Source organism: Seriola aureovittata, chromosome 7 (assembly GCF_021018895.1).
Source record: "Seriola aureovittata isolate HTS-2021-v1 ecotype China chromosome 7, ASM2101889v1, whole genome shotgun sequence".
NCBI lineage: Eukaryota > Metazoa > Chordata > Actinopteri > Carangiformes > Carangidae > Seriola > Seriola aureovittata.
Window position 1 is genome coordinate 3,275,614 of NC_079370.1, and position 13,898 is coordinate 3,289,511.

The 13,898-nt window shown below is 41.7% G+C and overlaps 1 protein-coding gene across 1 annotated transcript in view; it reads right to left on the reverse strand.

Moving 5' to 3' along the window:
• sema6e (sema domain, transmembrane domain (TM), and cytoplasmic domain, (semaphorin) 6E) overlaps positions 1-13,898 on the reverse strand; it is a 152,677-nt gene that overhangs the window by 54,959 nt on the left and 83,820 nt on the right. Inside the window, 5 exon segments of the mRNA XM_056381483.1 lie at positions 750-851; positions 1,267-1,323; positions 5,400-5,457; positions 6,797-6,911; positions 11,898-12,098. Of these exon segments, the coding sequence (XP_056237458.1) occupies positions 750-851; positions 1,267-1,323; positions 5,400-5,457; positions 6,797-6,911; positions 11,898-12,039 (474 nt within the window). The 5' untranslated portion in view covers positions 12,040-12,098.

A 13,898-nucleotide genomic window follows, 5' to 3' on the forward strand; every position in this document is an offset into this window, starting at 1 on the left:
TAAACATGGTGAGCAAAGATAAAACAAGCAAGTACTGCTGGTCAGATACTTTAAATAAAAATAGAAAAATTTAACAACAAAATCAAATGTTTACAATAAATAAGTTGGACAAATATTACAGTAAACACATTACGAATATCTACAATATTTTATCTATTTTACTTGAATATTTCTTAATTTATATTCATAATAATGTATTGTTATTGTGATGATTATAAGTGGTTCATAATGTGATATATATATATATATATATATATATATATATATATATATATATATTTTACTGTTTAAAATTTCCTATTACATTATCATATTTGCATTACAGTCAGTTTATTGTTCCACTGTTCATTATAACTCTTAATTAACCAACTTTTAGGGCATCATCAACATGTTTGTGTGTGTGATATTTATGTATTGAAACACCCCCCCCCCCCCCCCCCCGCCACAACACACAAATATGTTTAATATTGACCTCAAATTCCAGTTTCTCTCCCGCCCTGTGTGTGTAAAACTGAGGTATAAATCCTCTGCGTTTATGACATGATGTCCCCAGTAACGCCACTTTCACATAAAGCTGGCGTGGAATGAACGTGATGTGAATTTGCAGTTTACAGTTTGTTGTTTCCATTAGCATCTGAAATAACGGAGTGCGATGGAAACAGCACACAAGGACGCGGTCAAACATATCTCACAACAGCTGTAATATCATCTCTTATCTGTAATTGAGGCCAGGAGGCAGCGTATCTCACCTTATAGTTACGGCAGGTGGGGTTGAAGGCGTTGGTGCCGCAGGCGAAAAGCGTCTCGTCGTTGCGTGGCACCAGGACTTTGATGTAGTTGTAACATTCGTCCTGTTGGGAGGAAAACAGCTTGATGTTATTGTACATCAGGGAGCAGGTCCACGTGGGCTCCTGGCACGCCAACGACACAATCAAAGCAAGACTTCTCTCTCTCTCACACACACACACACACACACACTTTTCCCTCTGTTTTACAGTCATTATCGTAATCCCCAGGCTGATCCTTGTGGTTTCACTGCAGCTCTGGGGAGGAAAATGTTATGCCAAAAGACCTCTGAGTGCGTTGTCCCCTGATGGTTGTGGCACTGATTCTGATCAGCTATGTGCACACCTTCGCTTATTACAAAACTTTGCTGAGAAGGAAACAAAGACAGAGGCGAAGAAGGAGAGTGGAAGGAGTGAGAAACACAACCAAGTGCAAAAAAACAGAGATAGAGATAGAGAGAGAGGGGAAGATAATACTCACGCTGTTTTTCCCTCTCACAGTGCACTTCTCCACATCCTTCGTCTTCCAAGTCAGTTTCTGAAAAAACGAACACACAGCCAAGTGTCAGCTCAAAGACAAGCTGTTTCTCACCATCCCAGCTTTTGTTTCTCCCGATCGCTCAAGTGCCGTTATAAGACAGCTGTGATGAAAATCTCATTAACTTCAATAAACTGTCGTGGAGAAAAACAAACAAACGGAGGAGAATCAGGGATGCCTGCGGCGGCCTGTGCGGCTCATCGGTGGGCGGCTAAACATTGTGGTTCCTCAGTGATAACAAAAAAAACATAACGTCCGGGTCTGTGCGAACACGCATGTGGGAATCAAAAATGGCCGCAGAGAATGTCTGTATGAGGAGGAGTCAATTAACCCCAATTAAGGCACCGGTCACAAAAGCCCCGCCCTCAGCCTGCACACACACCAACGCACACACTTCCTGTGTAAGTGCTAGATGTCCAGTGGCGGAAAAAGATCCATCGACTCGTTAACAAGCGCTGCCAGCTGAAGGTGGAACGCGTTCCCGTTCCTCCGTCTGGACAACTCGCTGAACCCTGAGTTTTCTCAGCGCTCCTCCACACCACCGAGAATGCTGGGAAGTTGCGTACGTTCCCGTTTCGGCTCCGAGTCGTTCAAAGGATCCTCCTCAGAGTGTGTGAGGAGACAGGAGCTTGATGTCTCACTCAGCGACACGTAAACACGTGGGGATTATGGAACAGCCTTTACGAGAACAAGAAGTCGTATGTGGTCTTTGACATTTCGCCTGGAGTCTGAGCTCGAGGAAACTCTGATACCTCTGGTATTTCACACTTGTTAGGTTTTAATGTCACACCTGACTTGAAGAGGTCTCGGTTTCAGCCACTTCTGTATGATGACAAACTTTCTTCAGATGGTCCACATTCGTTCTTTGCAAGCACAATAATCATGATGAATATAAGGTAGCTAATTATCCACAAACCATCATGCATATGCACATTTTTAATTACTGTCTAGACGCGGAGTCTATATTTGTGTCAACACTTGATGTAAACAAGATGTGGGCACATTTTCAATATGAATACAATAAGTCGTTTAATAATGCAGTGCTCGCTCTCTGTATGAAATACCTTTAAATCTTGTTTATTTTACAGGTTGTCCTTGCAAGTTGAAGAGAAAACTGAAATTCATCTCCAAAACAAATACATAAATAAATAAAAATCATGCATGAAGGATGAATCTAAGTCCTAAGCCTTAGATGCTGGAGAGACATGTCCTTTTTTTTCCTTTTTTTTTTTACTGATGATGTCTTTAATTCAGATCAAGACGTTCTCAGCTGCAGCCACTCTGTGGTATAATACATTTTGAAGCCTGATTGGAGCTGAGGGTCACTCCACTCCGACCACAAATCCCTGAAAAAAAAAAAAAAAGACAATTTGTACCACGAGCTGCTTGTTCTCGTGTTCTCAAGGCATCTCCGTTCCCCTTTCATCAGATAGCTTTTCATTCCCACCGTCAAGTGAGAAACTACTTAGAACTTGTGAATTCAATCTGACTCGCTTGCAGGCAGGAAAACTGGCAGCATTTTTGATGAGGAAGAGACGTGCATCTTAATTGAGGAGGACTTCTTTCAAACTAAACCAACATTGTTTCTTTTCCACTGCAAACAGCACAGTGTGATGTATGCATTTAAAAATAAGGCTGATGTTATTCTGTATTTCTCTTATTATCAACAAATCTTTTGTGAAAGACCAAAACCAACAACACATTAGTCATTCTCTCAATATTTTCTGACTTGCCTACAGTTTCAGCCCCAAGCCCGCTGGCTCCTTCTGCAGACATACAGTACCTCTTTTTTTTAGTATGTAAAACATATTTTTAAAAAGAAATCCACTGTATTTTTAGTGGATGTTATTAAAACAGGAGTAAAAAGCGCTTTAGTTGGGGATTTCTTCTTGTGATACACATGAAGGATCATGTGTGTTGGTCTGACAGAAAACAAGACTTGGTACCGCTCTGGCTTCCTGGCTATACTGGAGCTGCAGGTGAGTGGAGTTGCACTTCCAGTTCACTGAGCCCTGCCTCCATTACAACAAATAAACTGCATTTATTACATGTTCCCCTTATAACTAAAGGAGGCAGAGGAATTACTCAACATAAGACACACTGAGCAGAGAGAGCAGGAGAGAGGGAGGGAGGGAGGGAGGGAGAGAGAGAAGCCATTGCTAACTGCTAAGCTAAAGAAACTAGCAGAAAAACCACAAAAACACCAGCAAAAGCAGAAATGAGACAATACTCTTATTAAACACTGTTGTAAACTGCCTGTAAACTGTTCAGCTGACCAATGGTGGAACTATGATCACTCAGTCAGTCAGTCATACCAACGCTGGTGCGGTCCAGCCAGAGACTACAGTGGCTGTGGTAATAATCATGGTAATAAAGGAACACGTCGCCCAGCGCAACAGTGGTGACACTTGTTAGCGTGATCGATTTCTCGTTGGTTTTTGGTCTTTTCATGGGATTTGTAGAAAGTGAGAGAAATTAAGAAGGGGAGACTACCTCGGCATTTCATGTTGCTGCACATCTTCAGGGTGTTTGATCGTCATATTTAAAATATTCCATAGCGATATACTCAGTCAGAACGATGACGAGTAACTTATCAATCCCTCTCCGATCAGCATATGACATCTCTGATTTTAAAGGCAGCACTCTTCCCTCCATCCCTCGCACGGAAACACCTCCGGAGCGACTTTGTGAAGATCTGACAGGATTCAGCAGGAGTCAGCATTATGGTAATAGGTCCTGCCTTGCCCATGCTCGATTTGGTTTACTAATAATTACTTATGGCCACCCAGGCCCGCGGAGATCAGTGAGGGGGAGAATGTGAATGAGGAGCCCCATGTGAAAAATGAAGAGCGGCCCTAAAAATGAGCCCGGGGGGAAGGAATGGATCGGTGATGAAGAGAACGCACCATTTTCTGGTGGTATGAGTCAGTCACGCGCTAATGATCCAGCTCAGATGGATAACAGCAATAGGGGAGGGAGGATGCGATGGTAGAATATGGGTCGGGTCTTCAATAATTTTCCACTCACTTCCTGCTGCCACTCTGGAGGCGGAGGAGGCTCGGTTGAATGATTAAAAAAATGCATCATATATAAACTTTCAATATCTAAGTTACCATAACTGAAAAAAGATGGACTTAACATTGCAATGCTCAGATGTTCCCAATCCTTTGTGCCACTCTCAACACCCAAATCAATAGTTTAGATCCCGTCGATATGGAGAGGTAGCCTTATCAGAATGAATGTACGCATCTGGCACTAATCTAAATACAAGCAAACAAAAGTCTGGGCTTCGGAGAGCTTTTATTTAAGTGCAATCATGTTTGACAAATGAGATTCAGATAGGAGGGAGCACGGCACTTGAAAAGCCACAAGAGCACCGCTCCACTTGTATTGGATATATGTCTGAGGAGAGATTGCTTAATACTTGAATGAAAAGGCAGGGAAAGGGTGGAAAGGAAAATAATGAGATACAAACATTACAAGAGATTTTTCTTTTCTTTAAAAACACAGTGGTTCAGAAAAATAAGGGCAGAATTGCCTTCTGAAGCCTAAACAGCACTTCCTCGCATTAAACCCTTCTTTAAAGCAGGTACGGGTCTATTTGTGCCGGTGACACATCATCCAGAACATCACTGTTGACAAGCAGAACCAGCACGTTCAGCTACGTGATAGATTTTATTGTTTTATTGTATATTTAATGACTGCAGAATCCTATTTTATCCCATTAATCGTAGAAAAATGTCAAGCGAGGCTGGCTCTGCTGTTAGCTCGCAGATTATTGGTATCGACTCCGAAGGATCAAGAGGTATCAAACACTCGCTAAATGTCAGATCCTCAGAACAAGACTCCATCTTGGATGTGAGTTTTTGCACTGAGGAAAATCAACAGACTATGTTTCAGATCAGAAAGTAAATGCCACGTACAAGCTCCACATTGAAGAATGTGTTCGGTAAATAAATGCATATCGACTCAAATGCATGTGTCATGAAAGGTTAAAGACTGTCTGTCGGATCCAACTGTGCCTTTGAACGGCACACCGGAGGATTTTCAGGTGTTATCGTAGACAGATTTCCTACCTGCCGTGGGATTATCTGCTCAGATGAAACGGCGAGATTGACGGCAAACACATGGTCCCTGCAAGAGATGGAGTCAAGACACCATTAGTGAAGCATGTCAGCCTTCATGCTTTCTGAATGCAAAGCTCCATAAGCCTCTGATCCAACCATTTCACCAAAACAAAAAAATAAAAAATAAAAAAAACAACAACCTTCTGCTTTGCTCAATAAGACTGATCGAAGCTGTTCAACAACAGGAGGTTGAAGGTGGATTAACAGCCAGTTCATTGGCTTTTCAATTTCAGACCCTCACACAAGTTTTCCCAACACCAAAAGTTTTTCTAACTATCGACACAATCCATATGAATCTCTCTGTGAAGAGAGACATGCGCTTTCTTGAATGCAGCTGTGGAAAATATTAAGTCTGTTTAGGTACATTAAGAATCTCCATACGCTTTTGGACGAGGCTCTTGGCCCCGAGAGTGACTGCAGTGTAAGAAGGAGCCAAACACTGAAGAGGAATTTATTCTGCACAACGAAAACAGGCAAGAGAAGGCGCAACCTCGTACTTTCTAGATAGTTAACCTACAACATCTTGATGGGGGGGAGGGGGAGCGACGTACGTTTAAGGCTGAGAGATGCACTGGAAAAAACTTGGGAGGCGCTGCAAGCATGAAAGCAGTTTGGTGCGGAGATGCTGCCTGAGAACTCTTACACAGTCATAAAAGCTGAAGTTCGGGTGCGTTCAAGTTCTGAGCAGAACAGAGGATTTTTTTTTTCTGAAAGGCAGAATTTATTGTTGAGCCCTCTGGAAGTTGTAGAGTTATAAATGACTCTCTGCCTTTAAGGCCCTTCACTCATACGAATGTTTCAAACTCAACTAACTTTATGCTTCATCGACTCCACTCGTTAAATAAAGGTGAAACAAACGACTAAATGCATCGTTTTATGTAATCAACTGGATACTTCTGGCTCCTGATCATGTTACATAAGAACACCATGGATAAAGGTTTGGGCTTTAGTAACTTGTGATCATAATTTTTTCCACTAAGAATTAATTGAAACTAATAAAAAAAATAATAATAATACTGTGAAATGAATCTGTGACTGCAGCCTTCATGCAACCACGTATATGTATTCACATGATTAGATTTGAAGACGGAGTTTGACAATGTACGGAAACGTGTAAAAAGTGCATACAACTATTACTACAAAAGGAAGAACTATGCAAATGTTCATTCTATTGACAGAAGACAGTAGGTTGCAAAGTATTTTCCTGCTTCTTAACTTATCCAACATTTTTCTAACGGGATATTAGAGAAAAAGGGTGAAATGACTCATCCTCACTAAACACAATAAGAAGAGCTACATCAGATGCTTTGTAATGTTAAAGCAGCAGGTGAGTGGTGACGACTGACCGAGCAGCGATGTAGAGCATGTGGTTGATCCTCAGCATCCTCTGGAAATCCAGGCCCAGGCGGACGGTGTCATTGTCCGACAGGAGTCCCTGGAAGCTGGGGTAGAGGTAGGAGGCTGTGTGGGGAAAAGAGATGAAGAGAAAAAGAAAAAACGCTCTTAATACCGGCGGATAAAAAAATGGGACTGAGAAAAATGAGACTGATGCATTATGCCCCTTTGAGGTCTTATTATAAAACATCTTTTTCAAAACTGCAAAAGAAAAGTCAGAGTTCAAAAACTGGAATTAATTCACAGAGAAATAAGACAAATATGAGAAGACTGTTCACCACGCAGGTCAGCTTCCCAAAACATGTCAGTCAGTCTCACTTGTCTGTGTCAGCGCTTTTACAAACAACTCTTTGTTAGCTTCACATTTGTAAAGAGGCTGTAGGACAACAGCAGCTAAACATGTATCCACTACAAATCAGCAGCTTAGAAAAACATTACACCTTTGCAGTTCAAGAAACATGAACCGAAGGTTACAAGTCGGCCTGTTGTGCTAAAAACCCAGAGCATACACCGTATGCTAATGTGTGTGTGTGTGTGTGTGTGTGTGTGTGTGTGTGTGTGTGTGTGGGGGGGGGGGGGGCATTGCATCCAAAGTTGCAAATTACGCAGCGGTGTCATAGAAGTCAGTCTGATTTAAATAAATGGCTCCTGTTAAGCATTTCTTAACAGACATGTCTGGGGACTGAGCCAAGTGAGGACAAGGAAACAAATCAAGAGCATCTCAATGGAAAGTGGGTCTGTCTGGTCTGCCCACATTTTAAATAGCAATCGTTTGTCTGCGGGGTCACAAAGAGTTCAACTTAGTGATGTCATGAATACAATTTAAATGTTTTCACTTTGCTAAACTGCCCCTCCCAAAAAAAACCCTCCATTACAAATGATACCACATGGTTAAAAGCAGTGGTTCTCAAAGGAACCCACAGGGTTTCTATAGGGGGTTCCTGGGGGTATTTTCACTATAATTTCAGCTGAGGGTCCCTGGTCTAATTTATGTCAGTTTAAAGGTCCTTGATGTGAAAAATGTTTTTGGTTAAAAAGACAAAAATACAAACTTCCGGTTACCACAGGCAGTTTAATCGTATGGCTCAATGGAAATGAGGTGCGTCTCTGCGTAATACAATGAAAATTAAAAATTGTGAGAGAAGATGAACTGAGGGAAGTGGTGCAGAGAAAGAGAGAGAGAGAGAGAGAGAGAGAGAGAGAGAGAGCTATAATATCAGCTCAGTGTTGTACTAAGGCCGATTTTCATTTTCCTTCTGCATTTTCATTTCACTCTGCTTTCCCGTACTCAAGCGGCAGCCTCGCTCACTAGAGGAGGTGTTAATATAAACAGTGGGAGATGCTGCCCGCTACTTTAAATAACAGAATGACAGTCAGACAGTGGATGGATATACCTTGTGAATGCTGGATAAAAAAAGTTAAAAAAAAAAAGGATGCTGGAGGCAGAAATAAAATTAGCCAGCTCAATACTGACACCAGGCAGTCTTCCACATCACAGAGACTTCCCCTGCTGTTTCCTTTTTTCTTTTTTTTTTTAACGAGGCAAAGATTCAGCTCAAGGCCACGGCGCTCTCTCGATCTGTAAAGTACTGTATTAAGTGCCCTCCAGCCTCCCATCTGACCTGGGCTGCTGCTGAATTAGCAATCCCCGCTAGAGATACACCACAATCTGAAATTAGTCTCTCTGCAGGGAGCCGTACGTTCCCCTAACCGCTCGTCTCAAATCGACTGTTTAAAGATTTAAACGCCTAATGTCTGGCTGAGCACTGGACCTTGCTGTGCTGTCTGGTGAAGAGACTCCCAGTGGCTCTGCGGCCCACCCCACTACCCTTCCCCTGGCAAATGAGGATTTCTAATTACTCTTCAGCACTTTCACACCCTCTGAAGTTTTGGGAGCAGCCGGGGCGCCGACAATCCAGGAGCAGGCGAAGGCGCCCGGAGTTACGGAGGCACATGTACAGAAAGTCTGCCGGACAAAGACTGAATTAAAACCACAGTCCTAACATCCTCGGGCTGCATTCAGACCAGCACTGGCACCGTGTCAAAAACACTGCGCCTCCTCATTCATTTCAATGACAGCAGTGGAGTGGGTACAATGTGAATCCTCAATGAATGGAGCAGAAAAATGTTGTCTCGCCTGGCCTAACATTTTCCACAACACACTGCATTTCCAGCTGCAGCAATTAATCCTTTAGTCAATCGCCAGAAAATTAATCAGCGACTATTTTGATAATAAATTCATTGTTTAAGCATAAATCCCAAATATTTGATGGTTCCAGCTTCTTAATTGTTTGGATTAGCTGCTGCCCACTGAATATCTTTTGCTTTTGGACTGATGGTCACAGACTTGATGACATCACCTTGGTGGTCATTTTCTTTTGTAGACCAACGACAAGGGCTGAACAGCTGATGGAAATTTATCTGAAATTGCAATCTGGCCAAGTGCAATATCCAAATCGCAGGAGTTGCAATTTTTTATTGTTAAAGGTCAAATGTGTCGTAAGGGACCATAAGGGAGAGTGTTGTGGTGCTACAGAGACGCCACAACCTACAAATCATATTCTCCAGATAAAAAGGAAGACGCTTGTTTGGTACAAGCCTCAACAAAAAATAACATGATCATCAATCTTTTTTTTTTTTGGGTGAAAATGAAATGAAAATGAAAATAAAAAAACAATTCAACTGAAATTATGACTCATATCACAATCAATGATTTTTTTTTTTGCAAAGCGAGTAATCACTTCATCAAGAAAATAAACAAAGCAAATTAATCAATAATGAACACAAATTGTCTATGAATACTGATAATGAGCTTCGAATACAAAGTCATCCATCCACCCAGGATATTGGCACTTTGTTGGCCGTGATCCTCAACGGCCAAATTCTACCGTTCACCTTCCTAAATGACTGTGAAAACGTAACGAGCTGTACGACTGTGAACTGTCCCACGGTGCTACACCGTCTCATAAGCTGTGAAACCCGCGGATGTTTTACTTCCTGGATCGTTCTTCATATTGTCACCTGAACAGTGCAGCTGCTTCTGTGTTTGTGTAAAGGTAAGAGCAATGTAGTGATTTACATAAAAGTGTATTTATATTGTATATTATGACATGATTCCAAAAAGTGCAATTTGTAATTTTCAATCATTACAAAGTAAATGAGATGGACGGAAAACAAAACAAAAAGCAAAACAATAAAAAGAACAGAAGAACACAAAACATGAGCGGATGAATATTTAAAACTGCTAACACAGGTAAAGACTACAAAGCCTTAATTACATAACTGTAAAAATAACTACAGAAAAACTCTCTGATGCTAAATTCGTCAATCGTTCCCCTTGGATGTAAGCTTCAGACATTTAAAAACCTCTGTTCGCCTCTTAAGAAAGTTAATGTCCCAAATTGACCTGATCAGCTCTAATAAAAGAAAAATCCTTGTAAAGCATCCTGCCAAGAACAAGCGAGCGCTTTATAAATAACTATATGGCAATTCTGTCTATATTTTCACTTGCTTCTTTAAAGCCTAAATCGGTCCAGCTAACTCAGGATTCAGTGCGTCGTAAAGAAGACAAAATGCTGAGGTGAGTCGTCTGGAAGAAGTAACAAGTCGGGATGATTTCATAGACCTGAGCCTGACGAACTGCTGCGATTCATAAAGGAAGTCTCAGAGTTGTGAGGGACCTTGTGCCACGCTGTCACCTGCTGGAAGCAGAGGTGACAAATTGCTCTCATTACACCTGGGACGAAGCTCCACATATAGCACTATTAGCGCAGCTATTTCTGCTAATGGTTGCGTTGCTCTCTTCCAGATAGATCAATTACAGTGTGTGGGGCCACGGTCTCAGCCACCTCTTAAATCAATTATGGCCCATTACGCTTAGCAGCCAGGATCTCTTCTGTAGACCTCCCCAGTGATTGGGTGGCATTGATGAATCCCTAGAGCGGTCCGACGAAGCGGTGTCACAGACGTCCACGGTGCTACTCAGTCAAAATCTTATCTTACGAGCTGGTGCTTAACTTTGCTTCGCTACTGGCCGTTGCGGACTGGAACTGTATCGTGATTGTTTCGGTATCGTTTTACAAAATTGTTGAGTCCAAATTGATGACCTCAAGCAAAGTGTGATGAGAAGTTACTGATGTTTTTGTTTTACAGGAGTAAAAAAAAAAGTTATTTTAAACGTTATTTTGCTAATACTTTCCATTTTGTGGTGTATATGAGTATCTGAAGACGCAATTCAGGTGGTCTGGACCAAGAAAAGAAAATGACCTAATGATCAATCATTGCTCTTTTAGCTGTGGTCTGTGTCCTGCCTATACTGAATCATTACCAAAGGTGTAAACATAAGGCCACACAGACTGACTGCTAACTCCTTTGACAGTTTTGGTGACTGGGATCCTGAGAATGAAAATCAAATCCTGGTGACTGATCCGCTCCGGAGTTTGATCGACAGCTTCCATACCAACCTAAACGAACTAAACCAAATGGGAAAACCACCCAGAGTTTGTTTGTGCAGATTAGGTGGGAAAACACATAAAATATATTCTTATGAGGGCTGTGATATTAACTCCATCTGTAACACCCAGCATTGACTCAGAGATTGTTTTCTTTGGTTCAAACTAATATGACATGATTTGTTTTAGTTTAGGTGTAACTAAAAGTAATTCAGTTTGCTTGTAGTTTTATGTAAAAAATCATTCAAAAACATTTTCAAAAAAGCTTAATTTCCCAGAACAGTTTGGACTCCTAACAACTGCACCTCAGCTCTGACTGAGACTTGTGTTTTTCTTTTGTTGTTGCAATTGCTTCTTGTGCTGACATGGCCCTTTTCACACTAAGTCAACAAAATAAAAACTAAAGGAATAGAATATTCCAGCAGCCCAATAAATCTCTGCAAATTTGCTTGTTGCAAACATGGCCTTTAAAACATCCACCTCTCTAAACCGTGTTCCCCCGGTGATGATAATATAACACCTCAGAGGCGTTTACTTTACTTTTACATCTACACGCACAACAGGGGTCACAGCGTGGCAACACGGGAGATATGGAACTTACATTCTCTGCCCACGATGCTGATTGGTTCCAGGTCTTGAGGGAACGGCGTGGCTCCTGAGGACAGCTGAGGTAAGAAGGCGGCTAAGGTGAGAGCCAAGATGGCTGGCAGGACGGGTCGAGGCGAGCCGGGCGTCAGCCTCATTTTGGCAGAAGATGAGACCTCACTAGAAACACATGGCCCACAGCAGATTCACCTCCCACCTGCAATGAGATATAAGATTATGAGGGTTAGGCTGGTTAGCATATGTTAGCCACCTCAGTGTTGTAATAAGCACACAGCAAATAGAATTATGTCCTTCTGTCAATGCAGCGATGTGAACGAGTGTCCGCTGAACCACCGAGATGCAGGAGCGCAGACACACACACACACACACACACACACACACACACACACACGTTAAAAAAAAAAGGAGAAAAGATGTAGATAGAGTCGGAGAGAACCAGACACAACAAGAGAAGCGACCAGGAGAGGAGGCGAGGTGCTGGTCGCCAGGACACGGCCAACTAATGTCTGTCACAGTTGATTTAACACGATTAAACTTCCACCTACACCTCGCTCAGCCTGCCAAGACACCAGAGCCTGACGGTAGTATTTATTTCTCAGGTTAAAGGTCTGCATATTGCATAAGTTAGATTTGCACAACTTTATTTGATTATAAAGCAGCTCTAGGTTCTATATTAATACTGTAAAGTATTGATATCATGTGGTGTCAGTCCACAGAGAAATGAGAGAAATTAAAAGCAGCCATCAGGACTTCTGGAACTTTGTGATGTCACAATGAAGCAGTGTGCCGCTCAAGGCTCAGAGCCTCCTCTCTCCTGATTGGCTCACCAACCTGTTGTTACTAGAGCTCCAGAGGGAAGTCCGAGAGAGGAGATGTAAAACTACACTGAGATGGTTTTTGGTTCTGAATATATCTTGTTATCTTCTTATGGATCAACACTCCTGATAAAACACTGGAAAATTGTAAAATATGGGACATTTAAAGGATGAAAAAAATAAAAAAGATAGTAGTAGTATGTAGTAGTAAAAACTTTGGCCCAATAGTCAGACTTTCCAGTAAATCCTATTTGCTTTTCTTTTTTTAAGACATCCTGCCTGGATGAAAACTGTAACTCCTTCATGCTAACCATAAAAACGATAATTATAAAAAAAAAACCAAAATCATAATTTCACGTTATTATAGCTATTACACTTGGTGCATTTCTAGTTCTAGACACCTGGTGCAAAAATACCCAAATGTACCCACAGTACATCCTTTCAGAAAAAGTTGGCTGGCAAACAGGAAGTGAGTCATCCTTTCTGTATAAGCAGACATAGGCAGAATAGTTTGCTTTGCATAATTACAGGAACAACTCAGTAAATGAAGAAAGACATAGGGTGCATCCAGTAAAAATAAACTTTGTCAAGAGAAAAGTCAAAAGATAAAGATGTTACAGTGTCTGACAGAAATGAGGAACAAAATAAAAACAGCAGCATCACGGAAAGATGTTGCAAACTTATTCATCCACCTGCATTCAAAGTCACACATTACCATTTTCAATAAATTGTTTGACAAAGACAAACCCGGAGAATGGCTCTCCTTCAGATAGAAGTTGGAGACGAGTCTGTGTGGCAATAATTAAAGACTCCGCTCGTCGTGCACAAAGCTGCAACTGTGCACAAATGTTAATTTCCACATCTGTTTGATATCTGAGGGAGGAGACGGTGACAGATGGACGGCAGAGGGATTTGTTGAAACAAACTTCAAACCGCGATGACCTGTGCTCACAGCCAACTTATTAAGGGCAATGTGTCCTCCACGGGGGTTCTTACAAGCCCTCCCAAGTTTATGTACTATATGGCTTGGCAGTGAGACTTGGGCCGCATGGTTTTAAGTGGGCAAAGGAAAATTAAGTCAAGAGAGACATGAACTGTCATCAATATTGATAATAGTCTGCTTCATTTAAATGCAGAGAGAGAAAGCTGCATTTAGCAATGAGGTCAAGCGATGATCACGA